The sequence below is a fragment of the Corythoichthys intestinalis genome, chromosome 15 (genome assembly GCF_030265065.1).
Source record: "Corythoichthys intestinalis isolate RoL2023-P3 chromosome 15, ASM3026506v1, whole genome shotgun sequence".
NCBI lineage: Eukaryota > Metazoa > Chordata > Actinopteri > Syngnathiformes > Syngnathidae > Corythoichthys > Corythoichthys intestinalis.
The window spans coordinates 35454093-35481536 of record NC_080409.1 but is presented as its reverse complement, the minus strand read 5'-3'; the positions used below and the strand labels follow the sequence as shown (position 1 = coordinate 35481536).

General features: G+C 41.2%; 1 protein-coding gene across 2 annotated transcripts in view; it reads right to left on the bottom strand.

Annotated features, from left to right (window-relative positions):
* Positions 1–1884: 1884 nt before the first annotated feature.
* LOC130931343 (phospholipid phosphatase 2-like) overlaps positions 1885–27444 on the bottom strand; it is a 46537-nt gene continuing 20977 nt past the window's right edge. Inside the window, exons 2-6 of one of the 2 annotated variants that reach the window (XM_057860067.1) lie at positions 22283–22434; positions 14319–14581; positions 10046–10103; positions 7283–7459; positions 1885–3234 (exon numbers count right to left, since the gene is read on the bottom strand). In XM_057860067.1, the coding sequence (XP_057716050.1) occupies positions 3097–3234; positions 7283–7459; positions 10046–10103; positions 14319–14581; positions 22283–22405 (759 nt within the window). In that variant the 5' untranslated portion in view covers positions 22406–22434 and the 3' untranslated portion in view covers positions 1885–3096. The remainder of the gene's footprint in view (positions 3235–7282; positions 7460–10045; positions 10104–14318; positions 14582–22282; positions 22435–27444) is intronic. The other variant, XM_057860066.1, reaches the window with a different exon arrangement.

Here is a 27444-nt window from a genome sequence, read left to right as displayed (position 1 = left end):
GTTGACAGTCAATCTGCCTCGTTCTGGGGCTTCATGCAAGATCTCACCTCGTGGGGCATCACTGATCTTGAGGAAGGTGAGGGATCAGCCCAGATCTACACGGCAGGACCTGGTCAATGACCTGAAGAGAGCTGGAACCACAGTCTCGAAGAAAACCATCGGAAACACATTACGCCGTCATGGATTAAAATCCTACAGCGCACACAAGGTCTCGCTGCTGAAGCCAGTGCATGTCCATACACGTCTGAAGTTTGCCACTGACCATCTGGATGATCCAGAGGAGCAATGGGAGAAGGTCATGTGGTTGGATGAGACCAAAATTGAACTTTTTGGTCTAAACTCGGCTCGTCGCGTTTGGAGGAAAAAGAAGGATGAGTACAACCCCAAGAACACCATCCCAACTGTGAAACATGGAGGAGGAAACATCATTTTTTGGGGCTGCTTCTCTGCCAAAGGTACAGGACGACTGCACCATATTGAGGGGAGGATGGATGGGGCTATGTATCGCCAGATCTTGGCTGACAACCTCCTTCCTTCAGTGAGAGCCCTGAAGATGGGTGGTGGCTGGGTCTTCCAGCATGACAACGAACCAAAGCACACAGCCAAGGCTACTAAAGAGTGGCTCCGTAAGAAGCATCTTAAGGTCCTGGAGTGGCTTAACCAGTCACCAGATCTGAACCCGGTAGAAAATCTATGGAGAGAGCTGAAAGTCCGTGTTGACCGGCAGCAGCCCGAAACCTGAAGGCTCTGGAGAAGATCTGCATGGAGGAGTCGGCCAAAATCCCTGCTGCAGTGTGTGCAAACCTTGTCAATGACTACAGGAAACGTTTGGTATCTGTAATAGCAAACAAAGGTTTCTGTACCAAATATTAAGTTCGATTTTTGTGATGTATCAAATACCTATTTCATGCAATTAAATGCAAATTTATTATTTAAAAATCATATAATGTGATTTTCTGTTTTTTTGTATTAGATTCCGTCCCTCACAGTTGAAGAGAACTTATGATACAAATTACAGACCTCTACATGCTTTGCAAGTGGGAAAACCAGCAAAATCGGCAGTGTATCAAATACTTGTTCTCCCCACTGAATGTAGAATAAAGAATACTGTAGCCATGTACGAAGAGAATCTGAATAGAAAATATTGCTCTTGAGTTTGGCAGTGGCATCGGATGTCACGTTTTCTCATCGGTGAAAAAAAAATAACGGGTCACGTGTATTACCATGCTATGAGCGCTGTTGGCGGCCAACAAACAACTAGCTACCTCTCAGTATGCTAACAGTGGAAGACGTAGGAGAAGAACCACAAACGGCTGCATTTGCTTATTGGACATACTGCCATGATTTCACATTTCTCTCCAAGAAAGATGACCAAAAATATCTCCGTGCGTCGCAAACTTTGCGCTGGCTCAAAAGGGCAGTCGACCGCTAATAACTCTACACCTAATTCAAGGAACCACTTGGAATTACAGCAAAACGTGACAAAAATCGAAACAAAGCCATCAGGTAACGAGACAGCCAGCACTTTTACAGTTTGTAAGCAGCCTTTACGTACATTTTATAGTTATAGTTTGTAACCATAGGCGGAGTGTGACTTTTTTGTGTGTGTGTGGGGGGGGTGTCAAAAAGTCAAAAGTTTGGACAGACCACATCATTTGTGCTTTTTATATATTTTCACTACTATTGTAAATTCTCACTGAAAATATTAAAACTATGAATGAACATGAGGAATTATGTACTTGAAAACAGGTTTTATATTCTACATTCTTCAAAGTATCCACCCTTGAGGTGTCTCCAAACTTTTGGCCTATATTGCATGCATTATGAAATACTTTGTAGGATTCTTGTTCATTTCATTTGTTTTTGTTGTTTTATTGCTTTACAACTTTTACAGCATTTTAACGGCTAGGAGTTCAGAATTTTTGACATTAGGCTTAATCTTCAAGTTAGCGGGGGTTTAATTAGTCGTTGGAGTGTTAGTTTCAGGGCTCCGGAGTGGCTGAGCTAGCGCAAGTCAATGGTGGTTGAAATTTTTTTCATTGTGACATAATTTGTTTAAAAGTTTAAAATATGTGAGTGAATAAATGTTTAAAGTCTTTTTTTTTTCTTTTTTTTTTTAATGGAACATGAGACATCAATTAGTGATTCTAAGCTAAAAACGAGACATTTTGAATAATAAATATAATTAACTACCTTCGTTTTATGGCTGGGTTGAAACAAAAGCGGTTGCGCGACGTCTGTAAAAGGGGGTTTCCAGGGTAAAACTTACAAATTAAAAATAGTTCGTGGGCTTAATGCGCCATGAATCTGCTATGGCAGCATATAGGCATATTGTTCTATCAAACACAACAGTTGTTTTGGCTTAAAACACAGCAGTTTCTTTTAAAGAGGAGTGCAAGAGCAGAAACTGCTTTTTCAGTCTTGTGTTTTCCGCCATATATTGTTGACCTAAAAATGGTCCCAAACCTTTTTAAAAAATTTTTTTTTATAAAGGTAAAAAAAAAAGCAAAACAGAAAAATGTATTTAAAAACATTTGACTCTTTTGGTGCGATAATAAACATCCAATCACGTGGCTCTTCCCGTCCTTCTGCTGTGAATTTAAATTAGTTTTTCACTAGTAAACATCCAATCCATTTGAACATTTAACTGTTCATTCGCTGCCAGTCCTCTCAGTTCAAATCTATCGTTGTCAATAGCAGCTAAAGATTTTTTTTTTTTTTTTTTAAAGAGAAAAACTGCTACAGCATTGTTAAAAATAACAGCACAGTTTATTTAAAGGTACAGTAGTAATCATTGAAAAAAAAAATACTGTATATAAAAATGTGTTAGCTTAAGCAGCGAGTGGTCTGCTTGTAAAAGCTTTTAGTGGTGAAGCAGCAACAGTCTCCTCCTAAATAAAAATGAAAAAGTTTGTTTGAATTTTTCACACGTTTTTCCATCAAGTCACAGCATCATCCTCCAAACAAGCGTCATTGCACATAATAAGACAACACATTCACATTTCACTCTTATTTCTAGAAATACAAAAGTGTTGCTTGGTGGAAGGGACTGGAAGAGTTCCAGCCAGTGGTTGCGGACATGAAATGGCGGGCCCGTCATACGGGTGGCGTGTAGCTGATGTGGTTAGTGCGCTGCGGGCTGGGTTTACGCTCCAGACGCACGCCGTCCGCCACGTCGGTCCGCGTGCACGCCGGCTCGCCGCGCTGCTTGAAAAAGTCTGAGACGTACTTCACCTGCGCGTGGAATTAAACAAAAATAAATAAAATATATATATATATATACTCAATGAGGTTTTAGTTCTTCTCATAGCTACTCATGCTTACGTCAACCTTTGAAAAGACCTCAATAATTAGAATTTTATGGATGTTTTAACTAGACATGTCCGATCACGTCATTTTCAAAGTATCGGAATCGGCAAAAAAATATCGGCCATGCCTTTTTTTAATATATATATATTTTTTAATTAAATTATTTTCTAATTGTATTTAACGTTACATACATGTTACACTCATCCACAGTCTTTAGTTTAGGCTTATGGTAGGGTTATCAAATTTATCCCGATAACGGCGGTAATTAATTTTATAAAAAATGTATCACGTTAAAATATTTAACATGCGCTGTACGACCCACTCACGCATTGTTGCGCTCAATCTGTAATGGCGCCGTTTTACCGATATAGAGAGATAAAAGGCAGCGTAAATTGAGTAGTGAATTTTGGCAGCCTTTGGAGCATTTTTTTAATTGGCTAAAGCCTTACACTCAGCCACTCAGACACGTTTGCTAACCGTCATATGCTATTGTTTAGTCACAACTGGATTCATTACCTTATTACTATTCATCCTTCACACAGCTGCTGGAAACAAATTTTGTTCAATCCATCTGCAGACGACCGGGAGATAAATTTTTGATTAATTGATGATTTTACAACACTGTGCGGGTGTGCGCTGGTCCACATGGGAAACACACTCATTCTTAAAGTGCCTGTGACACGAAAGCATGTTTATTTCATAATACACGCGGTATTTTATGCTCCAGTGTGTGAAGAAGCGATCGATATATTTTAGGGCTGTCAAACGATTAAAATTTTTAATCGAGTTAATCACAGCTTAAAAATGAATTAATCATAATTAATCACAATTAATCGCAATTCAAAACATCTCTAAAATATGCCATAATTGTCTGTAAATTATTGTTGGAATGGAAAGATAAGACGGACATATAAATTCAACATACTGTACATAAGCACTGTATTTGTTTATTATAACAATAAATCCACAAGACGGCATTAACATTAACATTCTTTCTGTGAAAGGGATACACGGATAGAAAGACTTGTAATTCTTAAAAGATAAATAAGTACAAGTTATAGTAATTTTTATAGTTTGTATATTGTGACTAAATATTGCCATCTAGTGTATTTGTTGAGCTAAACTTAATGTTTGAATAGAGTATTATTTTGCATAGCTATTTTGATTGGGAATGCCAGGTCTCTTTGCATTGAGCGCTTTTCTTTTTGTGAACATTATTTTATTTTTGAAAGATAGGAATATTATTTTTGTTGTGCTTTCACTAAATGATACTGTAGCGACTTAGATGTTCTTAATTGCCCAAATGTATGATGGGAATTTGAGCAACCATGAGTCTCAGTGGTTGCTGCAAATGGTATATCTTCTCTGCGTTGAGTACAATACATGGTGTTAAGAAAAAGATCATCGCCAGTTATTCTTCGATTCATGTTGGCTCGTTGTCGTCGGCCGGTTCGGTTCATTCGATTTCCTCCTGAGGAAGACGGCGGCGTACGTATAAACACCGAGAGGCGCTGGATGGCTTTTTGTGGGTACTATTATTAACAAAACAAAAGCATGTGGGGGACATAGCACTTGAGCCTGCGCTAACTGCGCATTTTCTCTACTCTCTCGCTCCCTCTCTCGCTCGACCACTTTCTTCCTCACTGCTCAATCTGCCAATGTCGGGCCACATTGAAAATAACAGCGGACCCCTTGGCGGGTGCCGGTAACACCTGCGTCCACTCCACTTGCTTGCCTTAGCATATATAGCATATACTTCAAACGGCGCCATTGTAGTCTGTTCGGGGCAATGCTTGAGTGGGTCGTTCCGCGCATGCGTTAATTGCGTTAAATATTTTAACGTGATTCATTTAAAAAATTAATTACCGTCTGTTAACGCATTAATTTTGACAGCCCTATTTATTCAATTTTTTAAATCCTGCGCTACGAAATGAGAGACTTCCGGCTTCGGTCTTGCATTGAGGAAGAGGGCGCTGTGACGTGTACTGGGGAAGGAGTCCTCTTCACTATACAGCCGTACTGTTGTATGAGAAGGACTAAGGATTCAGCTGATTTTGCGGACTACTTCATTTATTTTTCGCATTATGCCAGCCAAACGGCTGCAGAAAAATTTCGCTGTACGAGGACGAGGCGTGTGAGCCTTTTTGGGGTTTCAAAATTCACTGATGGATATTGGCCAAAACAAGCCCTACTGCTGTAGGACCATGGGACTTACGAGGAAGTGAGTAAACATCGTGTTTTGTATTATGTCAAACACTGGGATCATTTTAATATGTAGGTGGCTTGCATTTTGTGGCTGACATGCTCCTTGTCCCCTTGGCTGACGACCGGCGGCTTGTCGCACATCCCCTGCCGGGAGAGCACTATACTCGGCTTATTGCCCTCTTGATGTGCCCGGTGTTTTGTCAAATTTTCCAACTGATCAGAAATTGCAACTTTGTGTTAAAAATAGACACGAATACAGCGATTACAAAGTAAACACTACAAACTTTCTTTAAATAAAGGACTACTTACGTTTGATCATGGATGGGCATGTAAAAAGCTCTTCTCATACACATACTTCTATGAATCTCTCGCTGTTTACGAATTTGCCGTGTAGTGCAGCATTATTTTGCCATATTTGTGTTAACCATTTGGCAGCTACACACTCCTCCGACGTCGGCCGGTTTGTCCGGCGGACATTGTCCAGGTGCTTCCCCGCAAACGAGCCCTCTGCCCTCAGGAGGGGAACGATGAGCTCTAACTTGTTCGCAGCCGGGCGGGTTGCCGATCGGCAAAGACAATCGAGAACCCAGTCGTCATGTGAAATGATCTGGGCTAGTCATGTGCGATTTTCCGTTTCGAAGACATTGAAACATTACTCGGTTTGGGTTAGCATGTCAGCTAGCTGTCACGCCTATTGGTTTGTTTACATTCTCCAAAGCAAGGGAAGGGAAATGACATAAGCCCGATTTATGTGGCATAAAATATCGTTCGGGAGGTGCGACAGTAAAGGTGAAGTCGACAGTTTTGACCATTGTGGAGTTATTTTGCCATGTCGTCCTGAATAAATGCATTTTTATTATTTTATATTCCATTAAGCACAAGACTGTTATTTGTCATGATCATGCCATTTATTTAGCTATTGGGGAAAAATACTTGGATAAAAAGCATATAAAAATATTGGACTAAAGAGACTGAAACAATGACATTTTGCGTCTCTCTTCGTCGCGTTTTCCTTGTTCTGAATAATTCCCCCTCAACGGGCTGCATACTTAATCAGATGTAATCATTACTCTGCTGACGTCATCCACCTGTATGGGATGCTAGAGCCCTATAATGGTAGGCGTGGCTAACCGGCAGATTAAAAGACTAATTTCTCGTCATCTGCGCTTTGCTAAATGGTTGTATATAGTTGAATCTTCTCAAAATATGATTCTAATTCACATAATAATTCTATTTAAGACTTTTTCTCCTGTCGTACACACTTCAAGGCAAAACACTACCGCTTTTGTCCACCAGCGTCGCTAAAATTGACGTGTTGCTTTAACCCAGTGGTGTCCAAACTATTCCACATAGGGCCGCAGTGGGTGCAGATTTTTGTTCAAACCCATCATGAGGACAACCTTTCACCAATCTGGTGTCCCACAAGTGTAATCAGTTGATTGCAGTCAGGTGCTGCTTGTTTTAGCACAAACTTTATTGGTTAAACGGTCTGTGCTCGATTGGTAGGAACAAAAACCAGGACCCACAGTGGTCCTTGAGGACAGGTTTGGACACCCATGCTTTAACCCATTGCCTGTCATTGAAAACAATAGATATCCAATTCTTTTAAACTCGGAGCACTGGCTGTGTATGGTGGTGTTTTAGATCCATCATTACATGCCAGCCTCTCCCAGTCAAAATGGATTGGACGTCTAGAGTCGCCAACGAATTCAATGAGGACTCGATTAAGTGTGACGTGAAACCAAGTGTGATATTGTGCCATACTCACAGTGAGAACAGCAATAAGCGCCCCCTGCAGGAGTCCTACCAGCACATCACTCCAGTGGTGCTTGTAGTCGGACACTCGCGTATAAGCCACGTACACGGAGAAGGCCACCAGGAAAAACTGGATGGTGGGACGCACCAGACGCGTCCATTTGCCTTGCATGCGAGCCTGCACGTACAGCTAAACACAAGCGTCTCACAGTCAGCGCGTGCATACAGTGGGGAAAATAAGTATTTAGTCAACCACCAATTGTGCAAGTTCTCCGATTTGAAAAGATTAGAGAGGCCTGTAATTGTCAACATGGGTAAACATCAGCCATGAGAGACAGAATGTGGGGAAAAAAAAAAAAAAACAGAAAATCAGTTTGTTTTTTAAAGAATTTATTTGCAAATCATGGTGGAAAATTAGTATTTGGTCAACCAAAAGTTCATCTTAATACATTGTTATGTACCGTTTGTTGGCAATAACGGAGGCCAAACGTTTTCTGTAACTCTTCACTCTTCGCTTGGTGTAAAGAATTCGACTGTGGGAGCAATTATTAGAAAATGGAAGACATACAAGACCACTGCAATCTCCCTCGATCTGGGGCTCCATGCAAGATCTCACGCCATGGCGTCAAAATGATAATAAGAATGGTGAGCAAAAATCCCAGAACCACACGGGGGGACCTAGTGAATGACCTACAGAGAGCTGGGACCACGGGAACAAAAGGCTATTATCAGTAACACAATGCGCCGCCAGGGACTCAAATCCTGCACTGCCAGACGTGTCCCCCCGCTGAAGCCAGTACACGTCCAGGCCCGTCTGCGGTTCGCTAGAGAGCATCTGGATGATCCAGAAGAGGACTGGGAGAATGTGTTAGAACTTTTTGGTAGAAACACAGGTTCTTGTGTTTAGAGGAGAAAGAATACTCGCACCATACCTACTGTGAAGCATGGGGGTGGAAACATCATGCTTTGGGGCTGTTTTTGTGCAAAGGGACCAGGACGACTGATCTGTGTAGAGGAAAGAATGAATGGGGCCATGTATCGAGAGATTTTGAGGGAAAATCTCCTTCCATCAGCAAGGGCATTGAAGATGAGACGTGGCTGGGTCTTTCAGCATGACAATGATCCCAAACACACAGTCAGGGCAACAAAGGAGTGGCTTCGTAAGAAGCATTTCAAGTTCCTGGAGTGGCCTAGCCAGTCTCCAGATCTCAACCCCATATCAAATCAAATCAAAATCAAATCAAATTTATTTATATAGCCCTTTACAAAACCCGAAAGGTCCCCAAAGTGCTTTACAACAAAGACAAACATGGCACATAGTAAATAAAAGGCAGGAAAGTGTTATACAATGACATTAGGAAGAAAAGAAAAGAAAAAAAACGAACCATCGCATCACGATTAGTCAGACAGCAAACAAAACAATAAAACAGATAAAATCCGAAAACATTAAAAACCCTAAAGAAATAAAACCAGGCTAAACTAATCTTGGGGAAAGGCGAGTCTAAAAAGGTGTGTCTTTAAACGAGATTTAAAAAGGCCCAAATTTGTAGTGGTGCGGATTTCCGGGGGAAGACTATTCCATAACCTGGGTGCAGCAACCGCAAAAGATCGGTCTCCCCACTGTTTGAGTTTGGACCTTGGGACTTGCAAATGAAGTTGGCCGGTAGAGCGAAGACTCCTGCCAGAGTTATGGATGGTTAAAATTTCTGATAAGTAAGAAGGAGCCTGGCCAATCATAGAATTAAAAACAAACAGTAAAAGTTTAAATTCTAAAATGGACTGGAAGCCAGTGGAGCGATGATAGCACGGGGGTAATATGTTCACGTCTAGGTGTATCTGTTAAAAATCGAGCAGCAGCATTTTGAACAAGTTGGAGACGAGAAACTGAGGATTTGGGAAGACCAACATAAAGAGCGTTGCAGTAATCCAGCCTTGAGCTTATAAAAGCGTGAATTGCTTTTTCCAAGTCGTGGCGAGTAAGAAAAGGCTTCACTTTGGCCAGGAGACGGAGCTGGAAAAAACTTGCTCTTACAACAGAACTAATCTGTTTTTCAAAGTTGAGCCTGCAATCGAATATCATTCCGAGATTTTTAACATGTGTTTTAAAAAAGGGAGCCAGAGTGCCAGGGTTGGGCTCAAGGGCATTTAACATAGAAGGTGTGCCAAAAGTAATATATTCAGTTTTGCTTTCGTTAAGATGTAAAAAGTTTTGCGCTAGCCACTGCTTCACATCAGATATGCACTCCATTAATTTAGTGAGAGCAGTTTGTTCGTTGGGTCTCAGGGGGAGATACAGCTGCAGGTCATCAGCATAAAAATGAAAAGAGATACCCCATAGAAAATCTGTGGAGGGAGTTGAAAGTCCGTGTTGCCCAACGACAGCCCCAAGACATCACTGCTCTAGAGGAGATCTGCATGGAGGAATGGGCCAAAATACCAGCAACAGTGTGTGAAAAGCTTGTGATGAGTTACAGAAAATGTTTGGCCTCCGTTATTGCCAACAAAGGGTACATAACAAAGTATTGAGATGAACTTTTGGTACTGACCAAATATTTATTTTCCACCATGATTTGCAAATAAATTCTTTAAAAATCAAACAATGTGATTTTCTGTTTTTTTTTTCCACATTCTGTCTCTCATGGTTGAGGTTTACCCATGTTGACAATTACAGGCCTCTCTAATATTTTCAAGTGGGAGAACTTGCACAATTAGTGGTTGACTAAATACTTATTTGCCCAACTGTATGTGCAGTTGCGTGGTTGCGGTGAAAACTCACAGAGAGGAAGAGCATGCAGTACATGCCGAACGACGAGTGGCCAGAGTAGAAGGACAACCTGAAAAAAGACAAACGCCAGCATTACCATAAGGCCATAGCACATTCTTTCACACATTCATTTAAAAAAAATAAATAAATAATAACTCAAATGAGACAATATACGCAAATGTGCCATTCTCTCTGCTTGATTTGATATTGAAGGAATCTGACCTTCTAGTCAGTCCGCCGGAGCCGTGCCAGCCGAACCGCCAGACCCGCGCTGACGAAGCTCCAACGACCCGGGCCGGTGGGACCCGACAATTCGGCCAGAAGGCCAAACTCTGCGCGTTCACCTTAGTCTTAACCCTTTGTACTGACTCAATTTTGAAAGGTTTAAAGAAGGCTCACCGAGAACAAGTTGACAATTTATTCAGATCGACAGTGATCAAACAGAAAGGCGAAACAGACTCGGGCGAGGAGACCACCTCGTTCCAACGTCACCATATCAGAAGTCAACAAAAGATTCCAGAGAAAAAATGACAGCGATTAGTTAAACTGCCTATGACAGCAAAAAGCATATTCATATTTTCCGTGGCATTTTATGCTCCTGAACCAAATGGACCGCTTGGATGTGTGTGGAGGAGATCACTATATTTATTTAGTTTTTTTTAATCCCGCGCCATGAACATGAGTGACTTCTGGCTCCAGTCTCCAGTTGAGAAAGAGGGCGCTGTGACCTGTACAGTAGAAGGAGTCCTCTTCACTATACAGCCGTACTGTTGTATGAGAAGGACTAAGGATTCAGCTGATTTTGCGGACTAATTAATTTATTTTTCGCATTATGCCAGCCAAACGGCTGCAGAAAAATCTCGCTGTACGAGGAAGAGGCATGTGAGCCTTTTTGGGGTTTCAAAATTCACTGATGGATATTGGCCAAAACAAGCCTGTAGGACCATGGGACTTACGAGGAAGTAAGTAAACATCATGTTTTGTATTATGTCAAATACTGTGATCATTTTAATACGTAGGTGGCTTGCATTTTGTGGCTGACATGCTCCTTGTCCACTCGGCCGACGATACCGGCAACTTGTCGCACATCCCCTCTGTTTATGTACTCTGTTTATTGCCCTCTTCATGTGCCCGGTGTTCTGTCAAATTTCCCACCCCATCAGAAATTGCAACTTTGTGTTAAAAATAGTCGCAAATACAGCTATTACAAAGTAAAACACGACAAACTTTCTTTAAATAAAGGACTATTTACTTATGTTTCATCATGGATGGGCAGATAGAAAAGACACATTCTGTTTGTCATGTTGGCTGCATAACAGCTGCACGTCGCTATTTGTTTACGTTGTCGCCGTGTAGTAAAGCATTATTTTTTGATTACATTCATGTTGACCATGTGGCAGCTACCCGTTCCTCCGACATCGGCCGGTTTGTCAGGCGGTACTCTCCAGCTGCTTCCCCGGCGAGCTCTCCTGTCCGTAGTAGCAGGGGAACGAGCTGTAACTTGCTCTACGCCGGGCAGGTTGCCGATCGGCGAAGACAATCGACAACCCCGCGGCAGTGTGACATGATCTGGGTTAGTTTTGTGTGATTTTTCGCTTGGAAAAGCGAAAATAGGACTTTGAGACGTCCCTGGGTTCGGGTTAGCATGTCGGCTATCTGTCCCGCCTCTTGGTTTGCTTACATTCTCAGAAGCCGAGGGGCAGGGAAATGTCAAAAGCCTGATAATATAGCGTTCGGGAGGTTCAACAGTAAAGGTGAAGTCAACAGTTTTGTCCATTATGGAGTAATTTTGCCATATTGTACTGAATAAATGCATTTTTATTATTTCATATTCCATTTAGCACAAGATTGTTATTTGTCATGACCGTACCATTTATCTAGCAATTGGGAAAAATTCTTTGATAAAAAGAATATCCTTTAAAAATATTGGAGTAGAGAGACTGAAACAATGACATTTTGTGGATTTCTTTGTCGCATTTTCCTCATTATGAATAATTCCCCCTCAATGGACTGCACACTAAATCATATGAAACCATTCCCCCGCTGACGTCATCCACCTGTTGGGGACGCTAGAGCCCTAATGGTAGGCGTGGCTAGACGGCGGATTAAAACACTAATTTCTCGTCATCTGCGCTTTGCCAAATTGTTGTATATAGTCGAATCGTCTCAAAATATTATTTTAATTCACATAGTAATACTATTTAAGACTTTTTTTATCCTGTCGTACGCACTTTAAACATTCAGTCTTTAAAGGCTGTCGCGGGGCAGGCCGTAGGCTGGAAGAAGGGTGTGTTTGGGATTATTGTCTGTTTGCGGATTAGACAGGAGGATTCGGGAGTTACTGTTGTCAGGGCAACAAAGGTTGTGGATTGTCCCACCTCAGCGCCAAAGGGGCTCTTGGAGTCTTATCAGTTGGATATCGGGCATTCTCCGGTGTTCCTTGTGTTGAGACAGAGCGTCCCGCCATTTGTTCTGGACTGTCCGGGAGAACTGACTGCGAGAGTTGGTGCGTCAGTCTTGCTCAGTCAGTTGTATGACGCACGTGCTGGGCTTCCTTGATAAAGCGTTGTTTATCCCTTATGCCCTATATTCTGCTTGTTTTCTTTAAACTATGGTATACAGTTGTGGTCAAAAGTTTACATACACTTGTGAAGAACATAATGTCATGGCTCTCTTGAGTTTCCAGTTATTTCTACAACTCGGATTTTTCTCCGATAGAGTGATTTGAACAGATACTTCTTTGTCACAAAAAACATTCATGAAGTTTGGTTCTTTTATGACTTTATTATGGGTTAACAGAAAAAGTGATCAAATCTGCTGGGTCAAAAATATACATACATGGATCTGAAAAAGCGAATCATTGACTTGAACAAGTCAGGAAAGTCACTTGGAGCCATTTCAAAGCAGCTGCAGGTCCCAAGAGCAACAGTGCAAACAATTGTTTGTAAGCATAAAGTGCATGGCACTGTTTTGTCACTGCCACGATCAGGAAGAAAACGCAAGCTATCACCTGCTGCTGAGAGAAAATTGGTCAGGAGGGTGAAGATTCAACCGAGAATCACCAAAAAGCAGATCTGCCAAGAATTAGAAGCTGCTGGAACACAGGTGTCAGTGTCCACAGTCAAGCGTGTTTTGCATCTCCATGGACTGAGAGGCTGCCGTGCAAGAAGGCTTAAGGCTCGACTGAAGTTTGCTGCTGATCACATGGACAAAGATAAGACCTTCTGGAGGAAAGTTCTGTGGTCAGACGAAACAAAAATCGAGCTGTTTAGCCACAATGCCCAGCAATATGTTTGGAGGAGAAAAGGTGAGTCCTTTAACCCCAAGTACACCATGCCCACCGTCAAGCACGGTGGTGGTAGTATTATGCTGTGAGGCTGTTTTGCTACCAATGGAACTGGTGCTTTACACAGTAAATGGGATAATGAAGAAGGAGGATTACCTTCAAATTCTTCAAGATAACCTAACGTCATCAGCCCGAAGATTGGGTCTTGGGCGCAGTTGGGTGTTCCAACAGGACAATGACCCCAAACACACATCAAAAGTGGTAATGGAATGGCTAAATCAGGCTAGAATTAAGGTTTTCGAATGGCCTTCCCAAAGTCCTGACTTAAACCCCATTGAGAACTTGTGGACAATGCTGAAGAAACAAGTCCAAAGCCATCAAATTTAACTGAACTGCACCAATTCTGTCAAGAGGAGTGGTCAAAGATTCAACCAGAAGCTTGCCAGAAGCTTGTGGATGGCTACCAAAAGCGCCTAATTGAAGTGAAAATGGCCAAGGGACATGTTACCAAATATTAGCGCTGCTGTATGTATATTTTTGACCCAGCAGATTTGATCACTTTTTTTCTGTTCACCCATAATAAAGTCATAAAAGAACCAAACTTCATGAATGCTTTTTGTGACAAAGAAGTATCTGTTCCAGTCACTCTATCAGAGAAAAATCAGAGTTGTAGAAATAACTGGAAACTCAAGAGAGCTATGACATTATGTTCTTCACAAGTGTATGTAAACTTTTGACCACAACTGGAAGTGCTATTTATTTTATATTGGGCGTGTTCGAGTAATACAAAGAGTTAGACGGTGCTATGAGAGAAGGTACTATCTCCTTTTATTTATTTTATTTTTAAAATAACAGCCAGAAAATACATGAATAAGACGGCACATTTTTGAAAATCTAGTTTTCTGAAGGCAAAATGGCACATTTTTGCATATTGTGTCTCATAACTTATAGACTATGGAACTGTATTCTAAAAAATCTAGAGATTTACAGCTGGCCCACCTGGACTCAGTGACGTTACGTGGGCTGCCGGTACAGTTGATGCGCAGCACATAGCCGCTGCAGCTGGCGGGGGCGCACACCGCCAAGAAGTTGGGTCTGGGTCGTCCGATGGTAAACTTGGCCAGGTCGGTGAGCGACTGGCTGACGGCTGCCCCGAACAGGAAGGTGCCCACTACCTTGTAGAGCGCCGACAGGTACTGGTTGAATTGGGAGTTGGAGCGCAGACGCTTGGTGTGCACCAGATAGGCCTCGCCGGTCGTGATCTGAGCACAAGTGTCAAACATTTTTCTCAATGCTACCTACAAACCCTTGAGATTTCAATGTATGACTGCCAGTATTGTTAATCTTACTTTTAAAAGTAATTAATTAGGTACAAATTACTTCTCCCATGAAGTAATTGAGTTAGCAACTCAGTTACGTGAATGTAAGAGTAGTAAGTTACTTGTAACTGGTGTTACCTTTCATGTTTTTTTTTTCACAACCCCGCCTTAAAACATTTTTTTTTTAAAATAACAACACTTTCCTATGTTTGGTTATTTATTGTTATTTAATGTTGTGAATCAACCGTCAAAGTTATTAAAATTGCTCCCGTTACTGCATTAGTTCAGTTCCCTTCTGTCTACTTTAAACATGTCAAAGTTTTAAAACTGTTTAATCATTTAAAGATATTCAAGTCAAGATTTTGCCGATTTTGGAGTATTTTAGATAAAAAGTTACTTAGTTTCGCTCGGAAGGTTCTCTACAACAGAGCCTTCCTCCGAAGTCTACTGCTTTAAGATGGCGGCCGTTTACTAACACCGGCGAGTCTATCATTTCGCATCTAGTTCTCTATACAAGTGCTAACGCCGTCGTGTCTGTCAAGTAAGTGCTGTAAGTCTGTTGTCCTTCCTCATACCAAGTGAGAGTCACCCTTCCACTGAGCAAATCCGTTTCTCCTCCCATTACATAGAGGACTAGTAGTTGAAAGAATTGGAATAAAGCCTGTAAATTGTGGACTAACCAGACTAAAACCTGGTCTAAAATGCCATTTTGCGTAGATTTAGTCAGCATCTATAAATAGGGCCCTGCTAGTCTTAACCTTCACCGAACCCCTTAGACTGATTCACCGAACCACTGCGGTTCAATGGAACTTGTCCTAGAGGCAATGCAGGCACAAATAATACCGCAATTAATTTACCAGCTCCAATACAAAAACAAAACAAAAATCAGGGTCCGAGGATCAATAGATACTATCCCATGCCACGTAGCTACCAAGTTTCAAGAGGATTCGTTCACGACCGACAGAAGAGTAGGACTTAAAAGTTGTGTCCACAAGAACAACATTAAACTTTGGGGGCCTAACAGGCCTTCAGCATGTGCAAAATTAGGGGCGTCAAATGATTAAAATTTTTAATCGAGTTAATTACAGCTTAAAAATTAATTAATTGTAATTAATCGCAATTAATCGCAATTCAAACCATCTATAAAATATGCCATTTTTTTCTGTAAATTATTGCTGGAATGGAAAGATAAGACACAAGATGGATATATACATTCAACATACGCTACATAAGGACTGCATTTGTTTATTATAACAATAAATCAACAAGATGGCATTACCATTATTAACATTCTGTTAAAGCGATCCATAAATAGAAAGACTTGTAGTTCTTAAAAGAAAAATGTTTGTACAAGTTATAGAAATTTTATATTAAAACCCCTGTTCATGTTTTCGTTTTAATAAAATTTGTAAAATTTTCAATCAAAAAATAAACTAGTAGCCCGCCATTGTTGATATCAATAATTACTTACACAATGCTCATGGGTGCTGAAGCCTATAAAATCAGTCGCACCCAAGCGCCAGCAGAGGGCGGCAAAACTCCATAACAACAAGTGAGCGTTTCACTGTACTGTCATTTAAATCTGTCTGAGCGGGACATCTGCGTTAATTGCGTCAAATATTTTAACACGATAATTTTGACAGCCCTAAGAGATATATATATATATATATATATATACACACACAGTATATACATTTTTTCCCCCTTTTTAAACCTGTCCTGTTCAGCTCTTTGACACGGAGAATGGAAATCTAAGTGCCCGGTTGATCTGAACAATTTTAATGTGAAACAATTTGAGCAAGACATACTCCCATTGTGATCATTCAACATACCTCGTTTATTATGAGAAAGCAGCGAACAGGAAGGCGTTATGGGGGAGCAGAAGAAAAGGAACACAAGAGAAGAAAGAAAAGAAACACAAACAACAATAAGAAATCCATTGAACGTCTACACTAACTACTAATATGTTGGTGCTATCGTCAGCTAGATGTATTTCCGGTTGACACCGTGGGGGGCCTGTTGACCAGGGAAAGAGGGGGACGGGGGTGGGGGAGTCTATAAGCTAAGTGATTGAAAGGGGTAGAATGTACACAAATCAGCTCTGTGATCTAGAACCCAGTAATCGTGTGAATCCCTTGTGAGTGTAAGCCCATTGGCGACCGACCCTACACCACCCCATCGCCAATCCCGGCACCGGGACCCCCCACTCGAGCACGCCCTATCACATCCAGTCGCACACGAGCCCCACCAAGCGCGCGACAGCCGCGCAGACGAGTGAAGACGCCGCTCACCAACGGTCCCCACCAAGCCAGCCCGGGGAGGGAGGGCGGACAGGGGGTTGGGGGTTGTCAGCCAGCACATCCCTCCTCCCGCAGCCCAGGAAAGGAGTCACACCACCACCAGCAACCCACCAGTCCGGATCCAGGGTGGTCCCCAGGGCCACACACACACCGATCGACTGGACTTCATGGATGGCAAGAGGGGGCGCACCACCAACCCCACGCCCACCCCCACGGCCCACGAGCCACAGCCCCCCAACCGGCACGGCACGCCATGGGACCCCAGCGACCCACCAAGCCCAGGGCATGGGAAGGTCCCCCGTCGGAGCAGGCAACATCCGGCCGATACACCGGCGCCCAGCCAGTGACCCGCGACGGAGCAGACTTCTTTTTCTGTGTTATTCATTTTTTAAAAAGAGGGGGAAATAATTTTCTTTTAAGGATAAAAAGAATCACATGGCTTAATGGTTTTTTGTTTGTTTGACAAGGCCCGCCTGTCAAATGTGTATTAAATTACAAAAAATTGCACAGGTGCACAACAGAAGAAACTGCCTTTTAGTACTTGTTAGCATCAGAAAATTCACGTGAGAAGCTCTTTCTTTTATTCTCCCACGATATGAAAGGAAAGGTTCTGCTTTTTCCGTTAAAAAAATGTGTTACTCTCCATGCAGCGTTTACAACATTTGTTCAAACTCAGCATCTTATATGTACTGTACATAGTCTTTCTAATAAGTCCTTCAACCAAGGTGCTGAGCTGCAATTTATATGATTTCTTTAAGGGTTTTATGCCTATCCCAATAGGTAAGGACAAATTAATTGTTTCAGTGCTATTGATTACGAAAGACGTCCAATCACGTGGCATCTAATCATACTGCTGTGACTTTAAATGAGTTTGTTACAGGTAGACGTCCAATCCATTTGAACTGGGTGAGTGGCAGATCACTACCAGCCCTCAAGTCCAAATGGATTAGATTCTTGAACATCCATCGCCGTCAGGTTCAGCCAGTAGGGATTTGAAAAATGTTTAGGTCAACAATGTCTATAAATTACCAATTAACGTGATTTTCGGATGATAAAGCGCACATGACTACAAGCCGCCACCCACCAAATTTGACACGAAAAATGGCATTTGTTCCTAGTAGGGCTGCAGCTATCGAATATTTTAGTAGTCAATTAATCAATGGACTACTTAGTTCGAATAATCGAGTAATCGGATAAGGAACATGAAAAATTAAAATACCTGAGCAGAGCCTCAAACGGTATAATTTTTGTTTTTTTTAAAATGAGGATCTATGTAAAACAAAAGAACAGTTGGCTAACTTAAATTTAAAAAGTTCGCTAGCTTAAATGCTATAAAATGCTAAAGTTTTTTTTAAAAAGTTAGTTTTTTTACAATACTCTTCACAAATGGTTCAGACACATATTCCCACAAAAAAACTAAATTTACTAAACTAAAACTAAATTATGAATGCATTAAAAAACATTCGCTCAAACAAAAACTTAGCTTATGTTGGTCTTAACAGGGAGCAGTTGGATTCAGCCATGTGAAAAGAGGCAGACCAGAGGGCAGTGTATCCACCCTAATCAATAAAACTAAATGCAAACACTTTCAAAATAAACCATTAAAATGCCACTTTAATTAAATGAATACTCGAAGCAACAAAATTTAATTCGAATATTTTTTTCTAATCGAATACTCGAGTTAATCGATTAATCGTTGCAGCACTAGTTCCTAGATAACCGCACTGGACTATAAGCCGCAGCTGTCCTCACTGTATCATGGGATATTTACACCAAAATATATTAACTGGTAACACTTTATTTAACAGTGGCATCATAAGACTGTCATATGAACCCCATGAAGCTTCGAACCGACTGGCAGCAAAGGTTCATTGCTTCAAGAAACTTCATTCAGCCATCACTCCTCCCTTCGGAGAGAAAGTCTACCTCTGTTGCCACTTGCTGTCAACACTGTTGTCATCCAATAGGCCTCCTAGCATGCATTGCAACGCTACAAATGTAAATGTCAATCAAAATTCATATTGTGTGCCAATTATTTCTTCAGTTACTGTTCTAGTTGTTTCATTAATTGCTAGTTATTGAATTAGATAAATAACACTTTATTTGACAGTGGCTCCATAAGACTGTCATAAGACCATCATAACTATGATATGACACTGCCCTGAGCATAAATGAATGCTTATGACAGATGTCATCTTGTGTTATCCGGCAAGTTATCTCACTTTTGAATGGATGACATAAATGGAATTAGTGACATAAATTGCCGGATGACACTAAATGACAACTGTCATAAGCATTCGTCAATGACCACGATAGTGTCATGTAAGGGTGTAACGGTACATGTAATAGTATTGAACCGTTTCGGTTCGTGCGGCTCAGTTCGGAACGGACGCGTACCGAACGAGTTTCTGAAGTAATATAACCCTTACTTTTCGAGGCTGTGAGTCGATTGGGTTACAGTTTATTTGTGTAGATTATATTTACTCCGTCTTCTCTACTATAATGATGACCAACACGGTAGGACAGTATAACCCAGAAACGTCAATAGGCGCGACAACGTGGCCGCCGCGAGAACGCAGTGAAACGCGGGCGTTAAAGTCAATCAGCCAATGCACACCAGTTGCAGTGCGGCCACGTATTAGATGCGTCCCCGAAGCGGCTCAACGCGACGCACGCGAAAAGAACGGCAGAGTTTATCATTTGACGCGAGACGCGGCGCTCCTGCGTCAATACTTCTACCGGTAGTTAGGATCGGGCCAGAAGTCACTCGTGTAAAAATACGGTGGATCCGGTCGATTTTCATACTCATATGCAATCGTAACCCACTTTTTGAGTCCATCAGATCTCTTGAGTGGTAGATCGGGGCACAGTTGACTTGTCTTTGTTGATTTACTGCTGTCTTCTCTGCTATAATAACAACCAACACCGCCCCGTGTTCAATACAAAACCCTCCAACCTAAGCCTGTCGCAATATGCAATAATTCCATTTATCGCACGATAAATAAAAATGAAGGCGGTAATTTTTCCGCTGCAATTTTTTGCCTCGCGTGCACATGCGTGCGCGCGTGCAGCAGACGTGCTGTTAAAAGTTCGGATTCCTTGTTAACAACTGCGCAAAATTCATCTTCGTTCCAGGTCCGGCAAAAAATAGCGCCGGAGTCAATCGTTCCCATTATATCCTATTGTTCAACGTATAACTGCCGCGTCAGTGCTCCGGATTGACTTTGGACCATCTCCGGCGTGTCGGTGTTGTTGACGTGTGGGCGCTCCCGTCAGGGGTGACATTTCACGCGGGCCGGCTATTTATCGGCACAACACAGAATATTTACAACGAAGTCCGCCAAAACATTGTTACCGACTTGGCTGCTACGAATAACCTCGCTTTGACAACGGACATGATGAACATTGGCAAATTAAGAGCACTGTGCTTCAAACTCGTCCTGTTTATGAAAGTCGATTGTCATATGCTGGTGTTGTGCAGTAATGAGCAGACATGACTTTTGAGGCATTTGCTAACTTTTTTAATGCGCGCACACACTAGATATCATGAAATAGCAAACTAGATGTGCTACGTCCCATGCCATTGGCTACGTGAGCCCAGACTAAGTGATTATGGGACACGTAGTCCATATACTACATCGATGAATTATAAACCACCATGACTGAAGAGAAGTTAAGAAGGCCAAATCAATCCATGACAATAGATAATGCTGCAGATGGATTCGGACCACAAAGGATGTCTTGCTCATGTACGGTAGTTAACCTAGCTGCTAAGCAAGCTGTAGCAATCAACAGTGTGCCCCGCCTCACTTTACAAACAGTAAAGATTGTTCTCAGCACTTTTATACAAAATTTCTTCAGATCAGTAAGAAGTAAGCACATAAATATTATGCACTAAAATGCATGTTTATATGATGGCAATTTAATTTTTGCTCGTTAGCAAAAAAAAAAAAAAAAAACCCGAAACAAAAAATACAATTGTTATTTTCTTTTCAGAGCATTAAATGTATTGAATCGAATCGAAAATCGTGTCCCCCCGTAGCAAAAATTGTACTGAACCGTGACTTAACTGAATCGTTGCATCCGTACGGAACAGCATAGCAGAAGCTATGAGGGAGAAAAGTTTTCATTTGCCTAAATACTTTAGTTATTAAGTGCAATTTTATTTATTTTTCTTAAAAAAACACATTTAAATTATTCTGTGTTTTGTGCGGGATTAATATTGTTGTCTTTTACTTAAGAGGCATGGTCTATTGTTTTTAGTTGTGATTTCTTAAGTATTTTTGAATTTAAGAGTAAATATTTATCGCGTTTAAATGGGTGTACTTGATCTATTAATATATACTGCATTCTCACGGTGTTATTGTAAATTGGTTTATAAAAAAAAAAAAATTGGGGTGCGCAATAATATCGCATATCGCAATAATTTATGAGATAAATCATCGCACACTAAAATTTGTTATTGCAACAGGCCTAACCACAACAAAACAAGTAGGAACTAATATTCACATAGGAACTAAAGTTATACAACATAAAATATACAATATAAATGAACACTAATTCATATTTGTAAAATATAAACACACGATAAAATAAATAATAGCCCATTTGAATAAAATAAATTTAAATGAGCTAAAACACCTGTAATTGAACAATAAGAATAATACACACATCCTGCTTACACAATTAAATATATCAATTTCTGTGTGGCGCTTTAACTTGAGAAAATCCACCAATAAAGCTTTTGAAAACGGTTCATAAGAAAAAAAAATGTTTAATTGAGGCATTTCATTTGTAAAATACATGTCAAAATCTTTGTCATTGGGATTGCTTTTCTCTTTAGCACAGGACGTCTTTTTTCTCCTTTCTTTCAGAAAGAAAGCTGCCCAATACGCGGGGTCTGAAAGGCAAATTGTTGTTGGATTATCTTTAAATACCCGCTACGTTTTGAGCAGAATTCTAGCTTTGTATAGGCTAACGTTCCTATTGTTGAAAGGTGTGTAAAAAACAACTAGCACATTTATATTTTGCATTTTGTTTTCTTACTGTACCGAACCGTAACCTCAAAACCGAGGTACGTACCGAACCGAGATTTTTGTGTACCATTACACCCCTAGTGTCATGTCAGTATTATGAAGGTCTTATGTCAGTCTTATGATGCCCCTGTCAAATAAAGTGTTACCTATTAACCCGAATAAATCAACAAATAAGACTCACTCGACTTTAAGCCGCAGGATTCAAAATGGAAAGGAAAAAAGTAGCGGCTTATTGTCTGAAAATTACAGTATTTAAGGATTCATCTTGGCAGCCCTTATTTCATTGTAACCTGCCCACATCTACTCACAATGACTATGGAGCTGGTGATGGTAACGGCAGCCATGGCTCCATGGGAGATGGTGTCTCTCCTGTAGGGATAGTTGATGCTCTGGTCGTCACAGTAGATGCCTCTCTGGTACGGACTGAACATCAGCGTCAATATGGCCGAGGGAAGGGCCGCTGATGGAAGAGGATCACGACAGATTTGGGAATTGAGTTAGTTGCACTAAGAGCTTCCTACAGGAAACGCAGAATGATCAGAAACAAGTTGAGGTCAGGGTTATAACATGAAAAGGCAAACTAAAACAAGACAAAACTAAGGAAACAGCACCTAAACGCTTAGGCCGCTCTGATGAAATGTGACATAGGCGTCGCTATGGAGACTTGTCTGGCTGGACGAGGCCCTCGGCGGGCTCCGTCAACAGGTAGAAAAAAAGTCAAATAACCACATGCTTTATGTCCCAAAAGACTCCAAGTGCATGTAGAATTTAAGAGCAGAGGATATAATGCTGTCTCTTAAATCTGAGCAGAACAATAGTCCACAATTCAAGTGACTTTTCCTGTTTTCCTGAACTCGTCAATTCGCTGCCAAAGCTAATACCAGGGAAGAATGGATGGTTTTCTTAAGCTTAAGTTTATGAAGTATGAGAGAGAAAGCTCTCCGTTAACACATCGCTTCCTTCCTCCAGAGTGTGGGACCGAGTGACTTTCTGTAGTCGAAAGAAAACTCAACCAAATACACCTGATGACCTGCTGCGAAGAACATAATTCTGCTGCTTAATGCAAAAAATGCCCAAGTTTACATGTTAACGGCTTGAACTGAAAAAATACCGCAATATATTACTCTTAAAAACTAACATAGTGTACATACAGTGGGGTAAATAAGTATTTAGTCAACCACTAATTGTGCAAGTTCTCCAACTTGAAAATATTAGAGGCCTGTAATTGTCAACATGGGTAAACCTCAGAGACAGAATGTGGTAAAAAAAACAATAAAAAAAACACAGAAAATCATATTGTTTGATTTTTAAAGAATTTGTTTGCAAATCATGGTGGAAAATAAGTATTTGGTCAATACCAAAAGTTCATCTCAATACTTTGTTATGTACCCTTTGTTGGCAATAACAGAGGCCAAACGTTTTCTGTAAGTCTTCACAAGCTTGTCACACACTGTTGCTGGTATTTTGGCCCATTCCTCTATGCAGATCTCCTCTAGAGCAGTGATCTTTTGGGGCTGTCGTTGGGCAACACGGACTTTCAACTCCCTCCACAGATTTTCTATGGGGTTGAGATGTGGAGAGTGGCTAGGCCACTCCAGGACCTTGAAATGCTTCTTACGAAGCCACTCCTTTGTTGCCCTGGCTGTGTGTTTGGGATCATTGTCATGCTGAAAGACCCAGCCACGTCTCATCTTCAATGCCCTTGCTGATGGAAGGAGATTTTCACTCAAAATCTCTCGATACATGGCCCTTATTCATTCTTTCCTCTACACAGATCTGTCGTCCTGGTCCCTTTGCAGAAAAACAGCCCTAAAGCATGATGTTTCCACCCCCATGCTTCACTGTGGGTATGGTGTTGTTCGGATACAATTCAGTATTCTTTCTCTCCAAAAACGATAACCTGTGTTTCCACCAAAAAGTTCTATTTTGGCTTCATCTGACCATAACACATTCTCCCAGTCCTCTTCTGGATCATCCAAATGCTCTCTAGCGAACGCAGACGGGCCTGGACGTGTACTTTCTTCAGCAGGGGGACACGTCTGGCAGTGCAGGATTTGAGTCCCTGGCGGCACATTGTGTTACTGATAGTAGCCTTTTTTACTGTGGTCCCTGCTCTCTGTAGGTCATTCACGAGGTCCCCCCGTGTGGTTCTGGGATTTTTGCTCATCGTTCTTGTGATCATTTTGACGCCACGGGGTGAGATCTTGCATGGAGCCCCAGATCGAGGGAGATTATCAGTGGTCTTGTATGTCTTCCATTTTCTAATAATTGCTCCCACAGTTGATTTCTTTATACCAAGCGTTTTACCTATTGCGGATTTAGTCTTCCCAGCCTGATGCAGGTCTACAATTTTGTCTCTGGTGTCCTTCGACAGCTCTTTGGTCTTGGCCATAGTGGAGTTTGGAGTGTGACTGACTGAGATTGTGGACAGGTGAAAAACACCTGGTCTTTTATACCGATAATGAGTTAAACAGGTGCTATTAATACAGGTAACGGGTGGAGCCTCGTTAGACCTCGTTAGAAGAAGTTTGACCTCTCTGACAGCCAGAAATCTTGCCTGGTTGTAGGTGGCCAATACTTATTTTCCACTTTAATTTGGAAATAAATTCTTTAAAAATCAAATAATGTGATTTCATGTTTTTTTTTCTCCACATTCTGTCTCTCATTGTTGAGGTTTACCCACGTTGACTATCACAGGCCTCTCTAATCTTTGCAAGTAGGAGAACTTGCACAATTTGTGGTTGACTAAAAACTTATTTGCCCCACTGTATATACTACTTTACTTTGAACATTTTGGCTGCAATTCATGATGATAGATGAACCAGAGTTGCTCTAAAAATCAACTGTTTTTACATTCATATTACCACTTAGAACACTCAGACTTAGGAAACACATCAACAACTTTCCTACTGTTGTGAATACTGAACTCACTGGCTGCCATTGACGCCGTTAGAAGTCCAATTCATTTTAATTGGGACGATTAGCAATTGGCATTGATCAAATGATAGTGATAGACTGTTGTGACTGTGCGTCTACAGTGGTATGAAAAAATGTCTGAACCTTTTGGAATTTCTCACATTTCTGCATAAAATCATCATCATCACATGTGATCTGATCTTTGTTAAAATCACAAAGATGAAAAAATTGTCTGCTTTAACTAAAACCACTCAAACATTTATAGGTTTTCAAATTTTAATGAGGATAGTATGCAAACAATGACAGAAGGGGGAAAAATAAGTAAGTGAACCATCACATTTAATATTTTGTGCCCCGCCCCATTGGCAGCAATTACTTCAACCAGACGCTTCCTGTAGCTGCAGATCAGTCTGGCACATCGATCAGGACTAATCTTAGCCCATTCTTCTCGAGGAAAACTGCTATAGTTCATTCAGATTGCGGGATGTCTGGCATGAATCGCTGTCTTTAGGTCATGCCACAGCATGTCAATGGGGTTCAATTCTGGACTTTGACTTGGCCACTCCAGAACGTGTATTTTGTTCTGCTGAAACATTCTGAAGTCGATTTACTTCTGCGTTTTGGATCATTGTCTTGTTGCAGCACCCATTCTCTTTTTAGCTTCAACCGGCTGACAGATGGCCTCAGGTTTTTCAGTAAAACATCCCGACAAGCTTTTGAATTCATTCTTCCATTAATGATTGCACGTTGTCCAGGCCCTGAGTAAGCAAAACAGCCCCAAATCATGATGCTCCCTCCACCGTGCTTCACGGTGGGGATGAGGTGTTGATGTTGGTGAGCTGTTCCATTTTTCCTCCACACATGACGTTGTGTGTTACTCCCAAACAATTAAACTTTGGTTTCATCAGTCCACAAAATATTTTGCCAAAACTGTGTAGTGTCCAAGTGCCTTTTTGCGAACATTAAACGAGCAAAAATGTTTTTTTAGACAGCAATGCCTTCCTCCCATGAACACCATTCTTGGACATAGTTTTACATATACTTGCTGTGTGCACAGAGGTATCGGACTGTGCCAGTGAGTTCTGTAAGTCTTTAGCAGACACGCCGTGTTTTTTTTTTTTTTTTTTTACATCTCTGAGTATTCTGCGCTGAACTCTTGGCGTCTTCTTTGAAGGACGACCACTCCTTGGGATAGAAGCAACAGTGCCAAACTCGACTGTCGATTGATGAACATCCAGACTTTTAGAGATTGTTATTTATCCTTTCCCAGCATTATACAAGTAAACAATCCTTGATCGCAAGTCTTCAGACAGCTCTTTTCACCGAGCTATATGATGCACATCGTACAATGCTTCTCATCAAGACAATTATAACCAGGTGTGTGTTTTATAGTGGGTCGGGCAGCTATAAACCACTCATCAGTGATTGGGCACACACCTGACTTAAATTGTTTGGTAAAATTTTGTTTCAATTGCTCTTTAAGTCTCCTTAGGCAGAGGGTTCACTTATTTCCCCCCCTTCTGTCATTGTTTGCATTCTATCCTCATTAAAATATGAAAACTTGTAAATGTTTAGGTGGTTTTAGTTAAAGCAGACACTGTTTTTCCATCTGTTTGATTTTGACAAAGCTCAGATCACATTTGATTGTGATTTTATGCAGAAATGTGACAAATTACAATAGGTTAAGATACTTTTTCACACCAGTGTAGGTGAAGAATGTCATCGCTCCTGCTCATTTGGTTGAGATGAGGACAAAATTATATTGTGGCATTCATAGTCACACTTGGCTTTTGTGATATTAAAAAATAACGTTAAAATTTTTCCACCGTTAACTCAGTGGCTGCAATTGACGGCAATCACTCGGGCCGGTCCCTTCAGTTCAGAATGGACATCCATTGCCGCCATTGGCATTAAAACATGATCATTCCCTCCAAGTTCAAATAGATTGAACACCCCTGCTCCCATCTTTGCTGCCCTGACTGGTCCTCGATGGCGCTGATCATCGAGGCTCTGAAAAACAGGAACACTTTCCACTTCCTGCTGGTGAGGAGGGTCAAGAGGAAGTTGTACTTGTGTCTGATCCCAAATTCCAGCTTGTTTATTTTTCCAGTGTGAATCGGTGGGGGATTGGGAAAGCTTGAAACGATACTTTCCCTAGTTTCTTTTCAAATCTCTACTCAGGAAAAGCCTCTGTGTAAAACGTAACACAAAAAAAAAAAAAAAAAACTGAAAAAGAAACATTCATTCATTCACTGCCAACCCTCCGGTTCAAATAGATTGGACGTCCATTTCCGTCAATGGCAACCGATGAATTAATAAAAGTCTTGGGACATGTCGATCCGATCACGTGATCAGAAATCGGGCCGGACATCGAAATCGGAATACGACAGCGTACCCTCCTTTGTTTCATTGAAATAAATCAATCTTTTGGCCACTCTGGTGCGCTTTTTTGGCTTTATGACACTTTCCCCGCTTGCAAACCAAGCATCTGACATTAAAAAAATCTCCCGACCCCCATACCCCCCCTATTGTACAGTGTCATACAGACAACTTT